The sequence below is a fragment of the Artibeus jamaicensis genome, unplaced genomic scaffold (genome assembly GCF_021234435.1).
Source record: "Artibeus jamaicensis isolate MK-2021 breed Jamaican fruit bat unplaced genomic scaffold, CSHL_Jam_final contig_851, whole genome shotgun sequence".
Lineage (NCBI taxonomy): Eukaryota > Metazoa > Chordata > Mammalia > Chiroptera > Phyllostomidae > Artibeus > Artibeus jamaicensis.
The window spans coordinates 13,382,454-13,399,387 of record NW_026521986.1 but is presented as its reverse complement, the minus strand read 5'-3'; the positions used below and the strand labels follow the sequence as shown (position 1 = coordinate 13,399,387).

At 53.4% G+C, this 16,934-nt stretch overlaps 1 protein-coding gene across 5 annotated transcripts; it reads left to right on the top strand.

Moving 5' to 3' along the window:
- Positions 1 to 677: 677 nt before the first annotated feature.
- Positions 678 to 16,669, top strand: ABCD4 (ATP binding cassette subfamily D member 4). 5 transcript variants are annotated; one of them, XM_053673359.1, is made up of 19 exons: positions 678 to 812; positions 3,778 to 3,896; positions 4,056 to 4,183; positions 5,340 to 5,479; positions 6,633 to 6,749; positions 7,089 to 7,214; positions 8,375 to 8,425; positions 10,522 to 10,616; positions 10,867 to 10,988; positions 11,094 to 11,185; positions 11,365 to 11,454; positions 12,913 to 13,121; positions 13,292 to 13,383; positions 14,007 to 14,043; positions 14,410 to 14,459; positions 14,860 to 14,912; positions 15,211 to 15,287; positions 15,902 to 16,017; positions 16,182 to 16,669. In XM_053673359.1, the coding sequence occupies exons 1-19, from the start codon at positions 775 to 777 to the stop codon at positions 16,248 to 16,250; spliced, it is 1,821 nt and encodes a 606-aa protein (XP_053529334.1). In that variant the 5' UTR covers positions 678 to 774; the 3' UTR covers positions 16,251 to 16,669. The 5 variants fall into 5 exon arrangements, with proteins under 5 accessions (XP_053529334.1, XP_036984023.2, XP_053529335.1 ...); XM_053673360.1 differs by lacking the exon at positions 3,778 to 3,896 and having other exon boundaries at positions 708 to 812; XM_037128128.2 differs by lacking the exons at positions 15,902 to 16,017; positions 16,182 to 16,669 and having other exon boundaries at positions 15,138 to 15,226.
- The last annotated feature ends 265 nt before the right edge of the window (positions 16,670 to 16,934 follow it).

The following is a 16,934-nucleotide window of genomic DNA, read 5'->3' as shown; positions in this document are numbered from 1 at the left end:
TGAAATTGAACCACCGACCCTTCAGTTGGCAGGACGGCGCTTAATCCACTGAGCCACACCACCCAGGACTGAAGTTTATTCTTACAGAGGAAGGCAAACAACAAGCAAGGAAACAAGATAATTTCAGCGATAAATATTATGAAAAAAACATAGAATGATGGGTCTGGATGACATATTCTCGGTAGGGTGAGCAGATGACTGTTGCACTGATGAGTGAACCAGGCATGGAAAGCGTCAGGCCTGGGGGAAGGGTGATACAGGGGGAGGCAATCATAATTGCACAGGCCCTGAGTTGGAAACAGTGGCTGGCCATTCAATGCAGACCAAGGTGTGGACCTGATCACTTATGCCGTGAAAAGGTTTGGATTTTATTCTGCAATCGGAAGGCTGATTTATGTTGTTAAAATATCACTGCAGTTTTGGGGGGAGGATGTATGAAATATCTACTATATTTAGAGTTTAAAATACTTGTCATAAAAAGCTTAAGTCCCATTTCTCAGCTACCTCTTGTGAAAGTGGAAACTTCCCATATCCAGAAGAGGACGCTCTAGGCAGCGGCTCGACAGAATGTAGTGCTGGGCACTCTTTGGTTCTTTTAGAGAAATCTAAATCCCGGCTTCCGGGAGTGGCCGCGTTCCCCAGCGCCGTCCTCTCTATCCGCCCGTATCTATGGTCGTCGGGGCCCCGCCCCTCCCCGGGCGGCAGCGAGCCGCTTGGACTCTGCTGGACTTGATCTCGGGGCAGTGGGGTTAGGGGTTGGCTGGAATCTGGGTCATGGCAGTCCCGGAGCCGGCACCGGGAGCTGCCGGCAGGTAAGCAGGGCAGCTGGGGAGGAAGGGCGGCCCTCAGGGCGTCCTACTCGGGGCTCTGCGGGAAAGCGGCTCTATTCCATTCCGCCCGCGTCTGCGGCGCTTGAAGAGCCGCGGTCCCCGCGAAAGTCGAGCTCGCGAAGGGGCGCCCACGCTCCTTCCGATTCGAAGTCGCCCTCCAGCTTCGCGGGAACTCTTGCCATCTCCTGCACCCTGGATCTGGGATCCTCTCCCTCAGAACTAGCCCTTTCTTTACTTCCCGGCTCCCTGTCTTTCCTTGAAGTGCACGGAACTGAGTTGCTCATCCCTCTCGGTTCTTGGCACACTGTGGCCCGTGGCTCTTCCCATGTTTTATCATCTTTTGCCCTTCTGCCCTTCGTCCCTTCTTTTCAAGCTGCTGTCACTCCACTTCTCAGACATACGCTCTGGTGTATTAAAGGAGTGTCTTTACAGCCCACCTTACATACATTTGCGTATATGTTACCATGGCAAATACTGGTTTTGAATTCATATGAATGATAATATGCTGTGACTTTTAAAGAAACTTTTAAAAGTTTGAGTATTGTGTTTTTGAGATCGTAAATGCTATAGTAATATAGTTTTCACCTCTGAGTGCTACATGATGCCACACCGAATGCATTAGATCTTATTTTACTTAACACATTCCGCTAGCGATGGGTGCTTAGATTGCTTCCAATTCTTAACCACCACAAACCGTACTGGCACTTGTCTCCATGTAGGTAGGGGTGATTTTTCTCTGGATTAGCCACCCCAAGGTAGGGTAGGATGCTAGGTCATACCTATTCTGCTAGATCGTTCTCTGGAAAGGTCACACCAGGTTATACTCCCGAGGGCATGGAGTAAAGATTCCTCTTTCCCCTTATCTAACCCCCACCTCTGGTGCTGACTGCCCAACTTTTGTGGTTTTCTGATATTTATTGCATGTAAGGTGGTATGGTATCCGGCTGTATTGATTTCCATGTATTAAGCATTTGGACTTCCTGTTTTCTCAATTGCCTGTATACTTTTCTATGGATTTCCTGTTTTCCAGACTTGTAGGAATTCCTTCTGTGCTCTGGATTTTTTATTCCTTGTTGGTTTTACACTGCAAATAGCTTCTCTAGTTGTTTTTTTTTTTTTTTTTTACTATTTTATTTATTTATTTATTTGAGAGAAGAGAAGGGAAGGAAGAAGAGAGGGAGAGAAACATCAATGTGTGGTTGCCTTTCACGCGCCCCCTACTGGGGACCTGGCTCACAACCCAGGCATGTGCCCTGGGCAGGGAATTGAACCAGCACCCTTTGGTTCACAGGCTGGCACTCAGTCCATTGAGCCACACCAGCCAGGGCTACCTTTTCTAATTTTTAATTTAACCTATGACATTTTATTGAACAAAAATGTTTACTTCTAAATTAAATGCATTAGTTTTCCCATTTATAGTTCGTGATTTTGAGGTCTTCTTTAAGAATTGCCTTCCCACTATATCTGCATTAAGATATTCTTCAACATTTGCTTTTATTACTAAATACTAGTGTTACTTTCCCCACGTAGATTTTTAATTCATTTGGAGTTTCTAAAGTTTATTTTTGTAAATGACTTGAAGTAAATGTAAAACAGGTACAGAACAGTGCTGAGCATATAGTACATTTTAATAAATGTTGACAACTTTACTGTTACTATGTTCTTTCTTGTGATGCAACCTCTGTTATGTGCCCGTGTGAGCATAGGGCTATTTTTGTTTGGTTGGGTTTTTTTTTTTTTTTTGGTGTCTCCGTTCCATTGCTTTCTTTGTTCCCCTATTAATACCACACTTCGTGTCTACTCCAGCCCTGTAGTGCGATGTCTTAATAACGAGGACTTGGGTCTTTTCCTGCTGCTTTCCTGTTCTACACAATTGTCCTAAGTTGTTCATGGACCTTTATTTCCATACAGAGATCCTCAGAGAAGTCTGGCTTTGGGTTGGTATGTTGAATTTATAGGCTACTTTTGTTAGAAATGAGGTCTTTATAACTTAAGTCCTGCCAACTCTATTTAAGTCTTCTTTCACATCCTATAACAGAGTCCTTCATTTTTCCTCCAAAACATTTTACATATTCTTTTTTAAAGAAAATTCCTGAACAACAATAAAATAATTTAAATTTTTTTAAAAAGAAAGAAAATTCCTGGATAGTTTATGGTTTTTCTATACTTTTGTAAATGATATTTTCTTTATGTTTCCTAGTTGGTGATTGTTGGCACAGAACACTATTGATATTTGTATGTTAACTCTATATCTGCCTTAATTTCTTTAATTTCCAGCATTTTGTCTTATTTGCTGTGTTTCCTTTGTGAATGATCACATCATCTGCGAGTAATGACAGTTTAGTCTCTTCCCTTTCAATCCTTTTACCTCATTTCTTTTGCTTGCTTTATTCCTTAATTTTTTTAAAATATTTTTTAAATTTATTCTTAGAGAGAGGGGACGGGAAGGAGAAAGAGTGGGAGAGAAACATCAATGTGTGGTTGTCTCTCATGTGTCCTCTACCGGGGACCTGGCCTGCAACCCAGGCGTGTGCCCTGACTGGGAATCGAACCAGCAGCCTTTTTCTTCACGGGTCCGTGCTTCATCCACTGAGCTACACCAGTCTGGGCTGCTTTATTCCTTTAGCCAGGACCTTAAAATCCTTGATGAATTGGGCTTCCTTGTCTTGTTTGTGACCATAAAGAGGATGCGGCTAAAGTTTTTTCATTAACTATGTTTTTTACTGTAGATTTTTGGTGAATAACCTTTTATAGCATCATTCAAGTTAAAGAGATTTCTTTCTATCCCTGGTCTGTTTCTAGCCCAGCATCTGCATGGCCCAAACAGCCTCCCCCTTCCCCACACCCTCCTCCCCGCTGCCAGAATAATGTAGCTAAGCTTGGTAACTGCCCTCCAAGGCTCAGCTGCCCCCTTAGGCTTCTCTCTGCTTCTCCTTCTCTCCGTCAGGCCCAGGTTAGACCTGCAATTCCTCCAGCGGTTCCTGCAGATACAAAGGATTTTGTTCCCCTCTTGCTCCTCACAGAATGCTGTGATGTTCCTGACCCTGCTGGGTGTGGCCCTGCTGGGTAAGTGAGTGAGCCCAGGCTAGACGGGGCAGGCAGCCCAGTTTCCAGATCCCTTCCCTTCTCTCTAGGGTGTTGCTAAGGCAAGGACTCAAGAGGAAGCCTCTCTGCTTCTTTTTGCCCCCCAGCACTGATTTCTGACTCTTCTCTCCTTCCCCCCAGAACAACTGGTGATCTACCAGGTTGGCCTGATCCCCAGTCAGTACTACAGGGTCCTGGGAAACAAGGACTTGGGTGGGTTTAAGGCCCTGACGTTCCTGGCCATCGTGCTCATCGTGACCAACTCCATGGTAAGGTCCTCTGCCTGTGCCTGTCCTGCTTTTGCGCCCGTCCTGAGCGGACTGCTCAGTGGAGCTTGGCCACTGGGAGGCTGGGATTGAGCTGTGGGTGTGCGTCTCCTCCCTTTTCTAGGAACTTGAGGTCAGAACCCTACTTAGGGCATTGACCTTGCTGTTGGCCCACACGGACCAGTTCCTTGACTGTTTCAGGCTTCCAGGCCTAGGCCACGAGTTCTGGTTTAATTCAGCGTTTAGTGAAAATGAGCATTGTTCTTTTCATTCCCACAACTCTTGCTTCCGGAAGCTCCGAGCCCTTGAAAACCTGGGATCGGCAGCCAGAGCTGCTCTCCCTGTGTGGGACCGAGGCTGTGACTCAGCGGGCACCTTGTCCTATCCCCTAGCTTTTGCACCTGCAGTTTTCTTGCGGAATGGCCTCCTTCCCCGACCCGTCATCCACTTGGTTAATGCCGGCCCCCTTTTCAGGGTTGCTCTGTTGTCACCTTCAAGTCCTCCTCAACTTTCTCCCCCATGTTTCCTCCACTGAGCTCTGTCCTTTTCTCGGGATACTTAGGGCTTTGAGTTTACCTCTGCCGCCACACTGTACACTGTTGCAATTGTCTGTAGCCTGGCTAGACTGAGCTCTTTGCTGTTTCCCTCGAGCTTAGCACACGGGTGCTCCATAACTGGGGGCTGATGAGCACCAGGGCCCTGCTAGGGTTCCGCAGGCTGCACCAGTTGTTGTCATGGTACTTAGAGATGTCTTCTCACACGCTGGCCCTTTGACTGATCTCTGATCAGTAAGTACCTATGTATGTAGAACCTTGTTCTGTGTTTTGGGACAGAAAAGTAAGAATGTAAATAGAATGGAAAATACTGCCCCCCATCTCCAGAAGCTCATCTGCTCTCAGATTAAGACAGTGGAATGTTAGAAAGGGACTAGATACTGAAGGACTTTGGTAAGCCTTTCAGTGTCTGGTGAAGGAATGAACTCGTGAGTGAGGAAGGCACCAGCCCCATGACAGTCGTTTAAACAAGCAGAAGGGCCGAGTGGGCGGAGTGCTCGGAGCAGGCTGGGCCCGGACAGCAGATGCTTCCTGCTAGCTCTGGGCTTTGAGCTGAGTCTCGCAGGAAGTCACTTTCCCTTCCTCTTGCCTCCCCCACTGCACAGCTGAAGAGCTTTGACCAGTTCACCTGCAACCTGTTGTATGTAAGCTGGCGGAAGGACCTCACCGAGCACCTGCATCGCCTCTACTTCCGCGGCCGCGTGTACTACACCCTGAACGTGCTGCGGGATGACGTCGATAACCCGTAGGCCTCCCCTTGCAGCCCTCACCACCTGCTGCACGGTGCTAGCTGTCTGGGTCAGCCCTGGAGGGTTTCTGGGGCAGATCGCCTGGAGATTATCTGCAGTTATCTGCAGGTGGGGAAAGGTGTCTGCAGAGGAGGCCTGGAGAGGCTGCAGGGCTGAGAACAGGGACCTAAGAGTAGGAGCAGCCCCCTTGTGGTCAGTTCCTATCCTGTCTTCCAAACCAGGCCCCTTTGAAGGGAGTTTCCTTTCTAGAAAAAGCTGAAAAACCAGCTCCCAGAGTCTCAGTAGTAAAATATTGTTGTGTAGGACTCGGTCTAGGATTTAAATCTTAAAACTGGCACCTCCAAGTTTATAGGCCCTAAGTTCGCTAAGCCCCGGGTTCACTTTCTGTAAAATGAGGACAATAATAGTTCCTATCTCAAAGAATTTAGTGAGGATGAAATAATATTCATGCAATGCTCATAGACAGTACCTCGCACATAGCGAGCATTCTGATGTTAGTTAGCCATTGCGATTTTACAGGCGAGGAAACCGAGGCCCAGAGGATGCAAGTGACGTGCCCAAGGTCACGTCTCTCATTGGAAACAGAGTCAGTGTGGCCCTGATGGTGCGATAGAACATATGGGGTCTGTCCCCGTACTCATTCCCTCTCCACCCTCCCAAGCAGTCTGTTGCCTGAGGTGACCTTCCCTCAGCTCAAGCTGAGTTTTGCAGCAAGATTTTGTGGAGGCTGCTACCGCTGCCCACTCCCTCTCCTGGGCCTCTTTATGGCTCAACCTGTGCAAACTTCCACAGCCAGTCCCCATAAAATGGGGATAGGCTTGCGAGAGAGGGGGAGGTGAGATCAGTGGCATCGTGGGGTGGCTTCCCAGATCGGTCAGCAGCTCCGCTTGCCTACCCTCAGAACTGGATCAGGACTCCTGGGTGCTGAACCTTTCGGTTGTCACTTTTTCTGAGTGGTAAACCGAAGCACCATAAGAAGCAGCTCGCCAGAACCCTGCTTTGAGGTCCCAAGGGCCTCACTGCCTCTGAGAAACCAGCCCTTGGCTGGGTCCTTCTTCCTCCAAGGTCTCTGAAAGGCAAGGTCATGTGGAACTGCCTTACCCTGGGCCTGGCTCCCTGGGTCCAGTTAGTTTGTGCCGTTGGTTCCAGGGACCAGCGCATCAGCCAGGACGTGGAGCGGTTCTGCCGGCAGCTCAGCAGCATGGCCAGGCAGCTGATCGTCTCCCCCTTCACCCTCGTCTACTACACCTACCAGTGCTTCCAAAGGTGAGGCCTCTCTTCCCAGAGCCCCTCCTCTCCCACCAGGGGTGTCCCCAAATGTCCTTCACTCACACGGACTGTCCCAGGTCAGAGTCCAGAAGAGGCCAGTCCCCTTTTCCTCCCGCCAGTCTCGTCATCCTGTGTGCTTAGGCCCCTGTGCTCCCGTCGGCCCCACAGTGTTTCAGTGTCACAGGGACCTGGCGCTCTGACGGCCACCACGCAGGAGCCGAGGCCTCAGGTCGCTGCTGAGATTGAGCAGGGGCTTCCCGAAGGGGGGCGGGAGTTGGGGGCCGAGGCCTGCGTGGAGATGTGGTACCTCCCACCATCCCTCCCTCTGTCTTTCAGCACAGGCTGGCTGGGGCCTGTAAGCATCTTTGGGTATTTCATCCTGGGAACCGTGGTGAACAAAATGTTGATGGGGCCCATCGTGGCAAAGCTGGTGCAGCAGGAAAAGCTGGAGGGGGATTTCAGGTGAGTCTGCCGCGTTTGAGATTTCTAGGCTGGGCTAATGGCTAGGAGCGGGTCTGGAGTAAGGCCACGTAAGTTCAGATCCCACCTATGCCAGTTATTGGCCATGTGCTCTTGGCTGGGGTCTTTAACCTGCCTGAACTTGGTTTCCTGTCCTAAAATAGGGACGGTACTGTTGCCTCCAAGAGAATTGTGAGAATCGATGGGATTATACGGGAGAAGCCCTGAGAACAGTGTCTGTTTGGCCATCATGGTGCCATCTCCTGGCCTTCTCAGGTGCTTCATGCCCTATTGAGTTTAGAGGGGGAGGGAGGGGGGGGGAAGAGAGAGAAACATCCAGTGGTTGCCTCTCACACGATCCCGGCTGGGATCGAAACCGCAGCCCAGGCCTGTGCCCTGACCAGGAATCAAACTGGTGGCCTTTTGGCACTGAGCCACCCTGGCCGTGGTGCGTGCTTCTGTTTTAAGCACCGTTTCGAATCAGCTGAAGGATCCCTCTCCTTCCCTGTGCCTCGTGGTCTCCGTCAGGCCCAGCCCTGGGAGGAGAACGTGCTGTGAGCACCGTCCTCTCTGGAGGCCCAGGCCTGGGACTCCCCCCAACCGCCCCTCGTGACATTCCACAGAAGGGTAGGTCTGAGGCAGCTGAAGTTTCAAGGTGGAGCTGGACTCGCCCTTATCTGGAGGTCTTTTTTAACTTTTTTTTAAAGACTTAATTTGTTTATCTTTAGAGAGAAGGAAGGGAGGGAGAAGGAGAGGGAGAGAAACATGAATATGTGGTTGCCTCTAACGTGGCCCCCCACTGAGGACCTGGCCTGCAACCCAAGCATGTGCCCTGACTGAGAATCTAAAACCGGTGACCCCTTGGTTCTCAGCCCATGCTCAATACACTGAACTACACCAGCCAGGGCTTTACTTTTTAATTGGTTGATTGATTGCTTTTGGAGAAAGAGAAACATCTATTTGTTGTTCCACTTATTTATGCATCCACTGGTTGACTCTTGTACGTGTCCTGATTGAGCATCAAACTCCCAACGTTGGCATGTCAGGATGACACTCTAACCAGCTGAGCTCCCTGGCCAGAGCTTGGAGGCCTTGAACCCGGCCTCCAGGAGGGGGGTCGGCACTGCCCGTTGTCAGCACACCTTTTCCTTTGGTCTGTCCAGGTTCAAGCACATGCAGATCCGTGTGAATGCTGAGCCTGCTGCTTTTTACAGGTGAGTCAGGGGAAATAGTCCCCCTCTGCCTCATGGGAGCTACTGGTGGAGATGGCAGAGAGGGAAAGCTGCGGGGTACCACCCTCTCACCGTCTCCGAGATCAGAGGCCGGGCGTCCTTACGCTGGGCTGCGACCCTCCCCGTATCTCTCACCATCCTTGTTTGCCTCATTCTTGGGTCCAGGAACTTGTTTCTGGAGGTAGGGGTTCCTCTTAGTAGCCCAGCATAGGGCCTAAATTGGCCCCAAGAATGAAACGAGTGAATGCTTTGTCGCCTTGCTGAGGACTGTAAGGCACAGCCTGTGCCTCTGTTTTCCGTAAAATGGCTTTCTGCCAGCGCCTGATGTCCAAGGCTGCCCCTTCATCTCTGTTGCATAGGAGGGAACGAGCGCCTCCTACATGGGGTCGGGAGCCCTGCTCCTCACAAGCACTGTGCTTGGTCCCCTGACAGCAGCGCTGTGAAGTCCCCTTCCTTCCCCTGGGGCTGGGCAGCCTTCTGCTGCATCCCCCGAGGCCTCCAGAGTCATCGTTTGGATTGATAGGGTCGGCAGGCCCCGAGGTTTGTGTTTAAGGAGAGGAAGCTGGCCCGCAACCCAGGCATGTGCCCTGACTAAGAATCTAAAACCGGTGACCCCTTGGTTCTCAGCGCATGCTCAATACACTGAACTACACCAGCCAGGGCAGCTTGGATGCCCCCTGGATCCAAGAGCCCTGGAACCTTTGCTCTTCTGCCAGTCTCTGGCATTTTCCATCTTCCACCACCTGGGGGCGCCAAGAACACTAGGGCTGAGCTGAGGTTTGGTTGTGTAGTGGGTAGGCCTGGGTCTGTGCTAAATTTTTGGATTCTGCAGCCTCTGCTCATGATACTCTGGGCTCTGGGGAAAGCAGGCTGGTTCTTGGAGCTCTGTGTATGTTCTTCTTTTCCAAGATTTTATTTATTTATTTTTAGAAAGGGGAAGGGAGGGAGAAAGAGAGGGAGAGAAACATCGACGTGGGAGAGAAACAATTGATTGCCTCTTGCACGCCCCCAACTGGGGATCTGGCTCACAATCTAGGCAGGTGTCCTGACCTGGAATCGAACCAGTGACCTTTTGGTTTGCAGGCCAGCCCTCAGTCCACTGAACCACACCTGCCAGGGCTGGGTATATTCTTCTGTGTCCTCTCTGCCCATCTCTATGCGAAATCTGAAATACCCCCTCTATTTACCTCCTGCTTTTTCTGCCTAAAGAATTTCTGCCTGTCCTTGAAGCCCCCAGGCGCCTCCTCCTGGGAGTTTTCCCAGACTTCCTTAGTGGTCAAGCCTGTCTGTTGCCACAGCCTGAAGATTCTGTGTAACACTTCCCATGTTCCAGGCGGAGAATGCAGAGCGCCTGCCCACGCCCCTGAACTGGGGGCTTCTCCAGCACGGGGACTGTGTTACCGCCTCTTCATCACACTGGCCGACTAGAGCAGCCTGCCACATAGTGACCGCTCCCTGTCCATTTGTCTGATAAAGCAGCCGTTGTGTATTGGGGCCCCTTTTATGCCGCTCACGTTATATTCAGAAATTCTCACCCTAACCTATTACCTAGGTTATTGTAAGTTCCACTTCACAGATGAGAAAACTGAGACTCCCAAGCTTAAGTACTGTTTTTTGGACTATAAGACGCACCCCGCCTCCGCCAATTTGGGAGAAATAATGGTTGTTAATGCTGGTGTTGAGTTCTGTTTACATTTACATTGGTGAAATATTATGTTATTTATGTTATTAAATATTTTACCACGTTTTTTGCTTCAATTTTTTTTTCCAATTTTCCTCTAAAACCTGGATGTGTCTTATGGTCTGAAAAATACAGGTAATTTGTCAGTGTCACCCAGCTAAGTAACTGACCAGAACAAGGGTTAGAACCAGGTCCGCCCAGTCTGGAGTTCAGGTTCTTTCCGCAGACAAGACCATGTTGAATGAATGAAGCAATAAATGGGTGCTGGTGTTAGGAAGGTCAGAGGTGAAGATGGTTTGGGTGGGCTTGGTCCCTAAAGGAGGGCGTGATGAGGGACAGGGTCCCCAGCCTGGCCGAGGTTCTCCAGCCCCATGGACATCCCAGCCTTTCTCGTCAGAGCCGGGCACGTGGAGCACATGAGAACTGACCGCAGGCTGCAGAGGCTCCTTCAGACCCAGAGGGAGCTGATGTCCAAGGAGCTCTGGCTGTACAGTAAGCGGGGGACCCAGGCAGGCAGCAGCCACAGGATCAGGACAGTCCCCTCCCCTCCCCCCAGTTCCTCTCTGCACAGATACATTTGCTCTGAGGAAGGAATTAACCTGGGGGCGGCATGGGGGGCATTGCCTTTGCCACGTGTGTCCTCAGAAGCATGTGGGTCCAGGGAATGGATGGCCCTGCTTGGCTTCCCGCTTCCCTGGGGGTGCAGAAATGTTCCCGGGTCTCACACGTATGTCTTCTACAGTGGGCGTCAACACCTTTGACTATCTGGGCAGCATCCTGAGTTACGTGGTGATCGCAATCCCCATTTTCAGTGGTGTTTATGGAGACCTGAGCCCCACAGAGCTCAGCACCCTGGTCAGCAAGGTGAGACCCCTTCCTGGTGACCCCTGGAGCCATACCCCACCCCTCGGCCCAGAGCCCAGGGCTCGGGAGCCCGGGCCTGTGCTCACTGCCCCCCACTCCATCCAGAACGCCTTCGTGTGCATTTACCTCATCAGCTGCTTCACCCGCCTCATCGACCTCTCCACTACGCTGTCAGATGTGGCTGGTTACACACACAGGTGAGGCTGCGTCCACCCCCCTAGTTCTCGCACAAACAAAGTGTGTGCACTGGGAGACATGGCCGAATGAGAAAAGGAACAGGAAAACTCCCCCTGTCCCAGCGGGCATAAGAGAAGAAGGATTCTTACCTTTGTCTGAGCCCCCAGACCCCTGCCTCAGGTTCTCACTTCTTTCCCAGGATCGGGGAGCTTCAGGAGACCCTGCTGGACATGTCCCTGGAGTCACAAGATGGTGAGATCCTGGACGAGCGTGAGTGGGACTCACCCAGGTGAGCAGTGGGCTGCCAGTGTTGGCACTGGCTGAGAACACAGGCTCTGGAACTGCCCGGGTGCAGTTCGGCCAAGAGCCCTGCGCCTTCCCGGCTGGGCAACAGAGTTGTGTGGAGCGAATGGAAGACACTATGCCCTGTGCCAGGTGTGTTGCAAACACTCGTTATGGGTGTGGCTGCTCTGGCATTCGTTGTGTTAGTTCCCACCCCCCACCCCCCTGGCTGGTGGGAGCAAAGTGCCCACGCCAGCCTCAGCCTGAGATAAAACAAGAATCTAACGAGTAGCCCTCCTCTTCCTTTCCTTCCTCCTCCTCCCTCTGAGCCCGGCCCCATGCCTGCCCCATGGCTCGTCTGGCCTCTGTCCCCACGCTTCACTCAGGCCCGGAGACATCTTTTCCCATGAATCTCTGCAGGCTGTGTTCCTGACCTTTCTGGGCATTAAAGATCTGTTCCACGTCCTCACTGTCTTCATCTCTAACAGAGGACATTAGTGTTCAGCCTTCCCCGTGGGGTTGTGGGTGCCGGATGCCCTGCCTTAGAGAAAGTGCTTAGGAAGCGGCTACAGGGTAAGCTTCTGAAAACGGGGATTTTCTGAATTCCAGGACTCAACTTTCTTCTTAGACACTAAAGCCTCACCGGCTGCCCTGTTTAAAATTCGAGCTTCGTGCAGCTGTGAGCCCAGAGGCTGGTGTGCTTGAGCTGGGGCTCTGGGCAGCCAGGGCTGCCGTTCTCGGGGAGGTGGGCATCTGTGGAGAGCCAGAAACTCCAAAACCCTTTTGTATCACCGCCCCGTTCTCATCCTCTTGACACGCTCTGACGCCCTGGAAACTATTGGACGAGACAAATTCAGCTCTGTGACCTGAGCAAGTTGCTTAGTGGCCTGACTCGGTCTCCTCGTTTGCCAAGTGGCGCTGATAACTGCCATCATGAATGTTAAGACTGACTGACATCAGCCATGTGTGGGTCTCTGCCCAGCCCGGCGCAGAGTAGGTGCCCCAGCTCCACCTCGGTGTTAGTTTGCTCAGGCCGCCTTAACCAAAAAATGATTGGGCGGCTTAAACAACAGACATTAATTTCTCACAGTCCTGCAGGCTGGAGGTCAAGGTGTCTCGGGGTGGTTTGCCCTGGGGCCTGCCTCCTTGGCTCGCAGTGGCTGTCCTCTGGCTGAGTCCATGCAGCCTGTTCTCTGCAGGTACACCGGCATCTCTCTCTCCTCCCGAGGGAGCACTGGGTGCACTGGACGAGGGCCTCGCTTTAATGCAGTTGCCCCTGGGTCTTTAAGACCCGTCCCAGATGTGCTACATTCTGAGGTGCCAGGGGCTGGAACTGCATATGAATTTGAGGCCGCAGTTCAGCCCAGAACTGCCCCGGTTCAGAGGTGATGTCCCCAGAAGAGCTTCCCTCTGGCAGTACTGACCCTGTATCTGCCCCGTGCCCTGCTCCCTTCTCTAACCCCAGGGCCCCAGGACGGCCAGCGACAGAGCCAGGAGACATGGCTTTTCTTCTCGATCGGGTCTGCGTCTCTGCACCCTCCTCCGACAAACTCCTAATCAAGGACCTGAGCCTGAAGATCTCCGAGGGACAGAGCCTGCTCATCACAGGGAACACGGGCACCGGCAAGACCTCGCTGCTCCGGGTCCTGGGCGGCCTCTGGGCGAGCGCACGGGGTGAGGACCAGCCGCCCTGTCTCTGAGCCTTGGCTGGGCGGGGTGTGTGCGTGTGTGTGTGTGTGTGTGTGTGTGTGCACGCAACCCAGCCTTTTTTGTTGGGGGAAAAGGGTAAGAAGCCGTTACCTCCTCTGGGAGGTCCCAAAATAGAGGTCTCACGGGCTCCACAGGCTCCGTGCAGATGCTGATGGACTTCGGACCCCACGGGGTGCTGTTCCTGCCCCAAAAGCCCTTCTTCACCGACGGGACCCTTCGGGAGCAGGTCAGCTCAGAACCCACCCCGCCCCCCAAATGGGACCTCTGGCAGTGTGACAGATTTGGCCCTAGGGAGCTAGGGGACAGAAGGAGGGTAATAAAACAGCCCGGCCCAGGAACTCCCTGGCTGTAAGATTGCCAGGGTTGGCAAAGGTAGGTTACAGTTGTAGTGCAAATAAATAGAGCAATAGTTAATAAGTACTAACACAAGAGTAAGTTGGGTTTGGCGTGCTCACAACTGTAAACCTTCTTTCGCCCGCCCTGTATTTTACCCATATCCTTGGGTTGGGGCCAGGCACTCAGAGCAACTCTGGCGCCATTTACCCTGTGGGGGCTGCAAGTGAAAGGTCACAGGGTTTGTTGAACACCAAGGTCAGGTTCCAGGGACCCTGCCCGCAGGAAGTTCAGACTCCCCCTCCAGACACACGCCTGGAGGCCTCAGTGACCCCGCCCCACTGTCTGCCGGCCCAGCCTCCTACCAGAGCCCTGGCCAGGGGGCTCCGCACTCTCCACATGGGGGTGGGAGCCTGTCCTCTGGCAATTCAGGGCTGTTCCTCGGGGACGGTGGGTGGTGTGCGTCCCTGCCTCTGGGGGCCCCAGTCCTGAGTCAGTGGCATTTTGTTTCACCAGGTGATATATCCCCTGAAGGAGATCTACCCCGACTCAGGTGAGCAGGGTCTCCTCACGGCCTGTCTTCCCACCTCGGTGGTCCCTCTCCTTCCTGACCTCGGCCTCACCCGTGCCTTTGGGAGGAGCCTCCAGCCAGGAGGCGGGGTTCACGTTGGGGCTCCTCCTCCTCTGCCGGTTTACTCCTTGGGGTCTGTGCCCTGACCAAGTCTCATTTTGTCTCCCTCTCTGTGAGGACCCGCCACCGCCACTGGAGGAGGGAAGCGGTTCCTCTCTCCACCTGGCCCTTTCCTCTGCGGGTCTGTGCCCGTCACTTCGGAGCCCCAGCCCAGGGTCAGAGGCCCTGCCGTCTGTCTGGTTACCTCGAAGGAGCTGGCGTCTTGAAGAAGGGCTCTCTGTTTTGCAGGTTCTACCGATGATGAGAGGATTGTGAGGTTCTTGGAGCTGGCGGGCCTGGTGAGTGGGGCAGGCCCAGGGCCCAGCCCGCCCAGGAGCGCTGACCACTGCGCCTGAGCCTTGGGCTGGGGCGAGGGGAATGGGAGTGCGGAGTGGCCGAGGGACCGGTGGCTGGGTGTGGGCACAGAGGGGACACAGTCTGTGGACTTTAACACGGTAGTAAAACCATTACTACAGAGACAACGTGGGTCTTCTTGTCACCACGCTCCAACAAGCGTAAACAATGTAGTTGACAGGCTGTTCCTCTCCGCCCCAGTGTACTGCCCCCACCGCCCCCACCGCCCCCACCTGGGTGCACCTCTGGGGTTGTAGATCCGTCCCAGGCCTGTGTGCGGTGGGTGGGGACTGAGGTTGGGGATGGACACCTTGATGGACATTGTTTTCTCTGGCTGTGTTACAGTCCGACCTGGTGGCAAGAACAGAGGGCTTGGACCACCAGGTGGACTGGAACTGGTAAGGAGGGGGTTGCGGTGCTCCAGAGCCATTTCCCTGAAGAGTGGGTTCCAGAGGTCCAGTGAGGGGGTAGAGTGGCTCCTGACCCTGAGTCCAGGTTACACGCCCCGGGCAGCAGGGTTTTGGCCTCCCCTTGTGTGGGCAGCAGGGCTGTGGTTGACAAGGGAAGTGACGTTCGTCTGTCCTGGGCCAGCCTCTCTGCAGCAAGAACCTTTTCATGCCCAGACCCTCTCTAGGCAGAAGCCAAACGAAACATCCCCTCTGCCCTGCAGTGGTCCTCTCTGGTTCCCCTCCCCAGGTATGACGTGCTGTCCCCGGGGGAGATGCAGAGGCTGTCTTTCGCTCGGCTCTTCTACCTGCAGCCGAAGTATGCAGGTGAGGTCTGCCCCGTCAGTGTGCTTGCCAGGTGCCGTGAGTGCCCGCAGGTGCGGCAGCGTGTGCTCGTGCGCACCTGGGGCGGTGTCGGTAGTGTAGGAGAGCCCACCTGTGCCTGGCCGGGCCTCTCCGTCCCTGCAGGAGAGGACGGCAGGGCTCTGCCCACGAGGCGGCAGTGCGTGGCATCCTCAGGCTCTGGGTGTGGCGCTACAAGCTTTCTGCCACCTCAGCCATTGGTGCTGCCTTGGGAAGGCTGGTGATATTATGCTCTGTGACCCATGAACGGACATCCCCCCAGCTGTGCCTAGCAGAGGGGTGGCAGGTGTGGACTCTTCCAAGGACTGACATCCTCGGGGGAACCAGCACTCCCTGGATCGAGTGCTGCTAGGCAGTGTCTGGTGCTGACCTAGGAAGCTGAGGGGTCCTGTCCTGCTGCTGGCCAAACGCTTCCAAGATGGGGCTTGGCCTCTGCTCCTTTGGCCCATCGTCTCCCTCAGGCAGGGTTCCCATAGGCCAGGGACCTTGCAGGCCCCCCCCCTGCCCCCCAGCTTGTGTGGCTGAAGCAGACGCGGACAGGGCAGCTCTCCATCTCCTCCCGCCGGTTCCGCCCTCAGTGCTTGACGAAGCCACCAGCGCCCTGACCGAGGAGGTGGAGAGCGAGCTGTACCGCATTGGCCAGCAGCTAGGCATGACGTTTGTCAGCGTGGGACACCGGCGCAGCCTGGAGAAGGTACCCGTGCTCACAGGCCAGCCAAGGGGGAGGAAGACCCCAACAGCTGGGGTCTTCCAGAGGCCCCTCAAAATGGGGAGTGGGGGTGACAGAGAGGGCGGGGTTGATGGCTGGGTGTTGTGGCCAGGGCAGCCCGAGCTCTGCGTGGTGGTGATCTCTCCTAGTTTCACTCCTTGGTTTTGAAGCTCTGTGGAGAAGGAAGGTGGGAACTGACTAGAATCAGAGAGGAATGAAGCCAAGATGTGGTTGAGCACCAGAAGGAGGCCCAAGCTCGCGGCAGGTTGGCCCAGGGAGACACCCACGGCCTTGGTTCACCTCACAGGTTCTCTGCAGGGAGCGCTGGCACTGTGGGCCCGGCTGGGCATGGCCTGCAGGGGGCGCTCAGTCCCTCCAGACCTGCTGCTGCCTTAGCCGGCGCTCTCTGCAGTTGTGCCAATTCTTCACTCCCACGTGGCTTCCGGCTGTTTTCTAAGGAACCTGCCGGTGTGGGGCCTACAGTGAATGAAGGGCCAGCGTGAGAGAACGTCAGACTTGGGTCCAGAGACCCAGAAATCCTTTTATTCGGTTAAATTGCACAACAATGGATTTTTAACTTGAATCAGCTTTTTAGATTTTATAACTTTTTTAATAAAAGAGAAACATTTAAAAAGTTTGCTGCTTTTCCCCCTTCTCTTTATTCTCCATTCTAAGACGATCTTTCGAACTGAATTTCCAGACCCGTGTTTGAGAGCCAGGAGGGAAGGGAGCAGAAGTCTTAGGGAGAGGTGGGACCTTGTGTCCTCAGCTTGCTTTCCAGTGGTTTAGCAAAGCAGACCGTTTATCTTCATAAATAGACTAAGGCAAGGTAGTAGCTGTTGATTTTAAAGTTAAAAGATGACAATTACCATATTTTTCAGACTACACAACACACCCCCTTT

Coding starts and splice junctions, on each gene's coding strand:
- ABCD4 (XM_053673359.1), top strand. CDS start 775: ATGGCAGTCCCGGAGCCGGCACCGGGAGCTGCCGGCAG. Junction 13,384..14,006: donor ACGGGACCCTTCGGGAGCAG/GTCAGCTCAGAA, acceptor TTGTTTCACCAG/GTGATATATCCCCTGAAGGA. Junction 16,018..16,181: donor ACCGGCGCAGCCTGGAGAAG/GTACCCGTGCTC, acceptor GATCTCTCCTAG/TTTCACTCCTTGGTTTTGAA.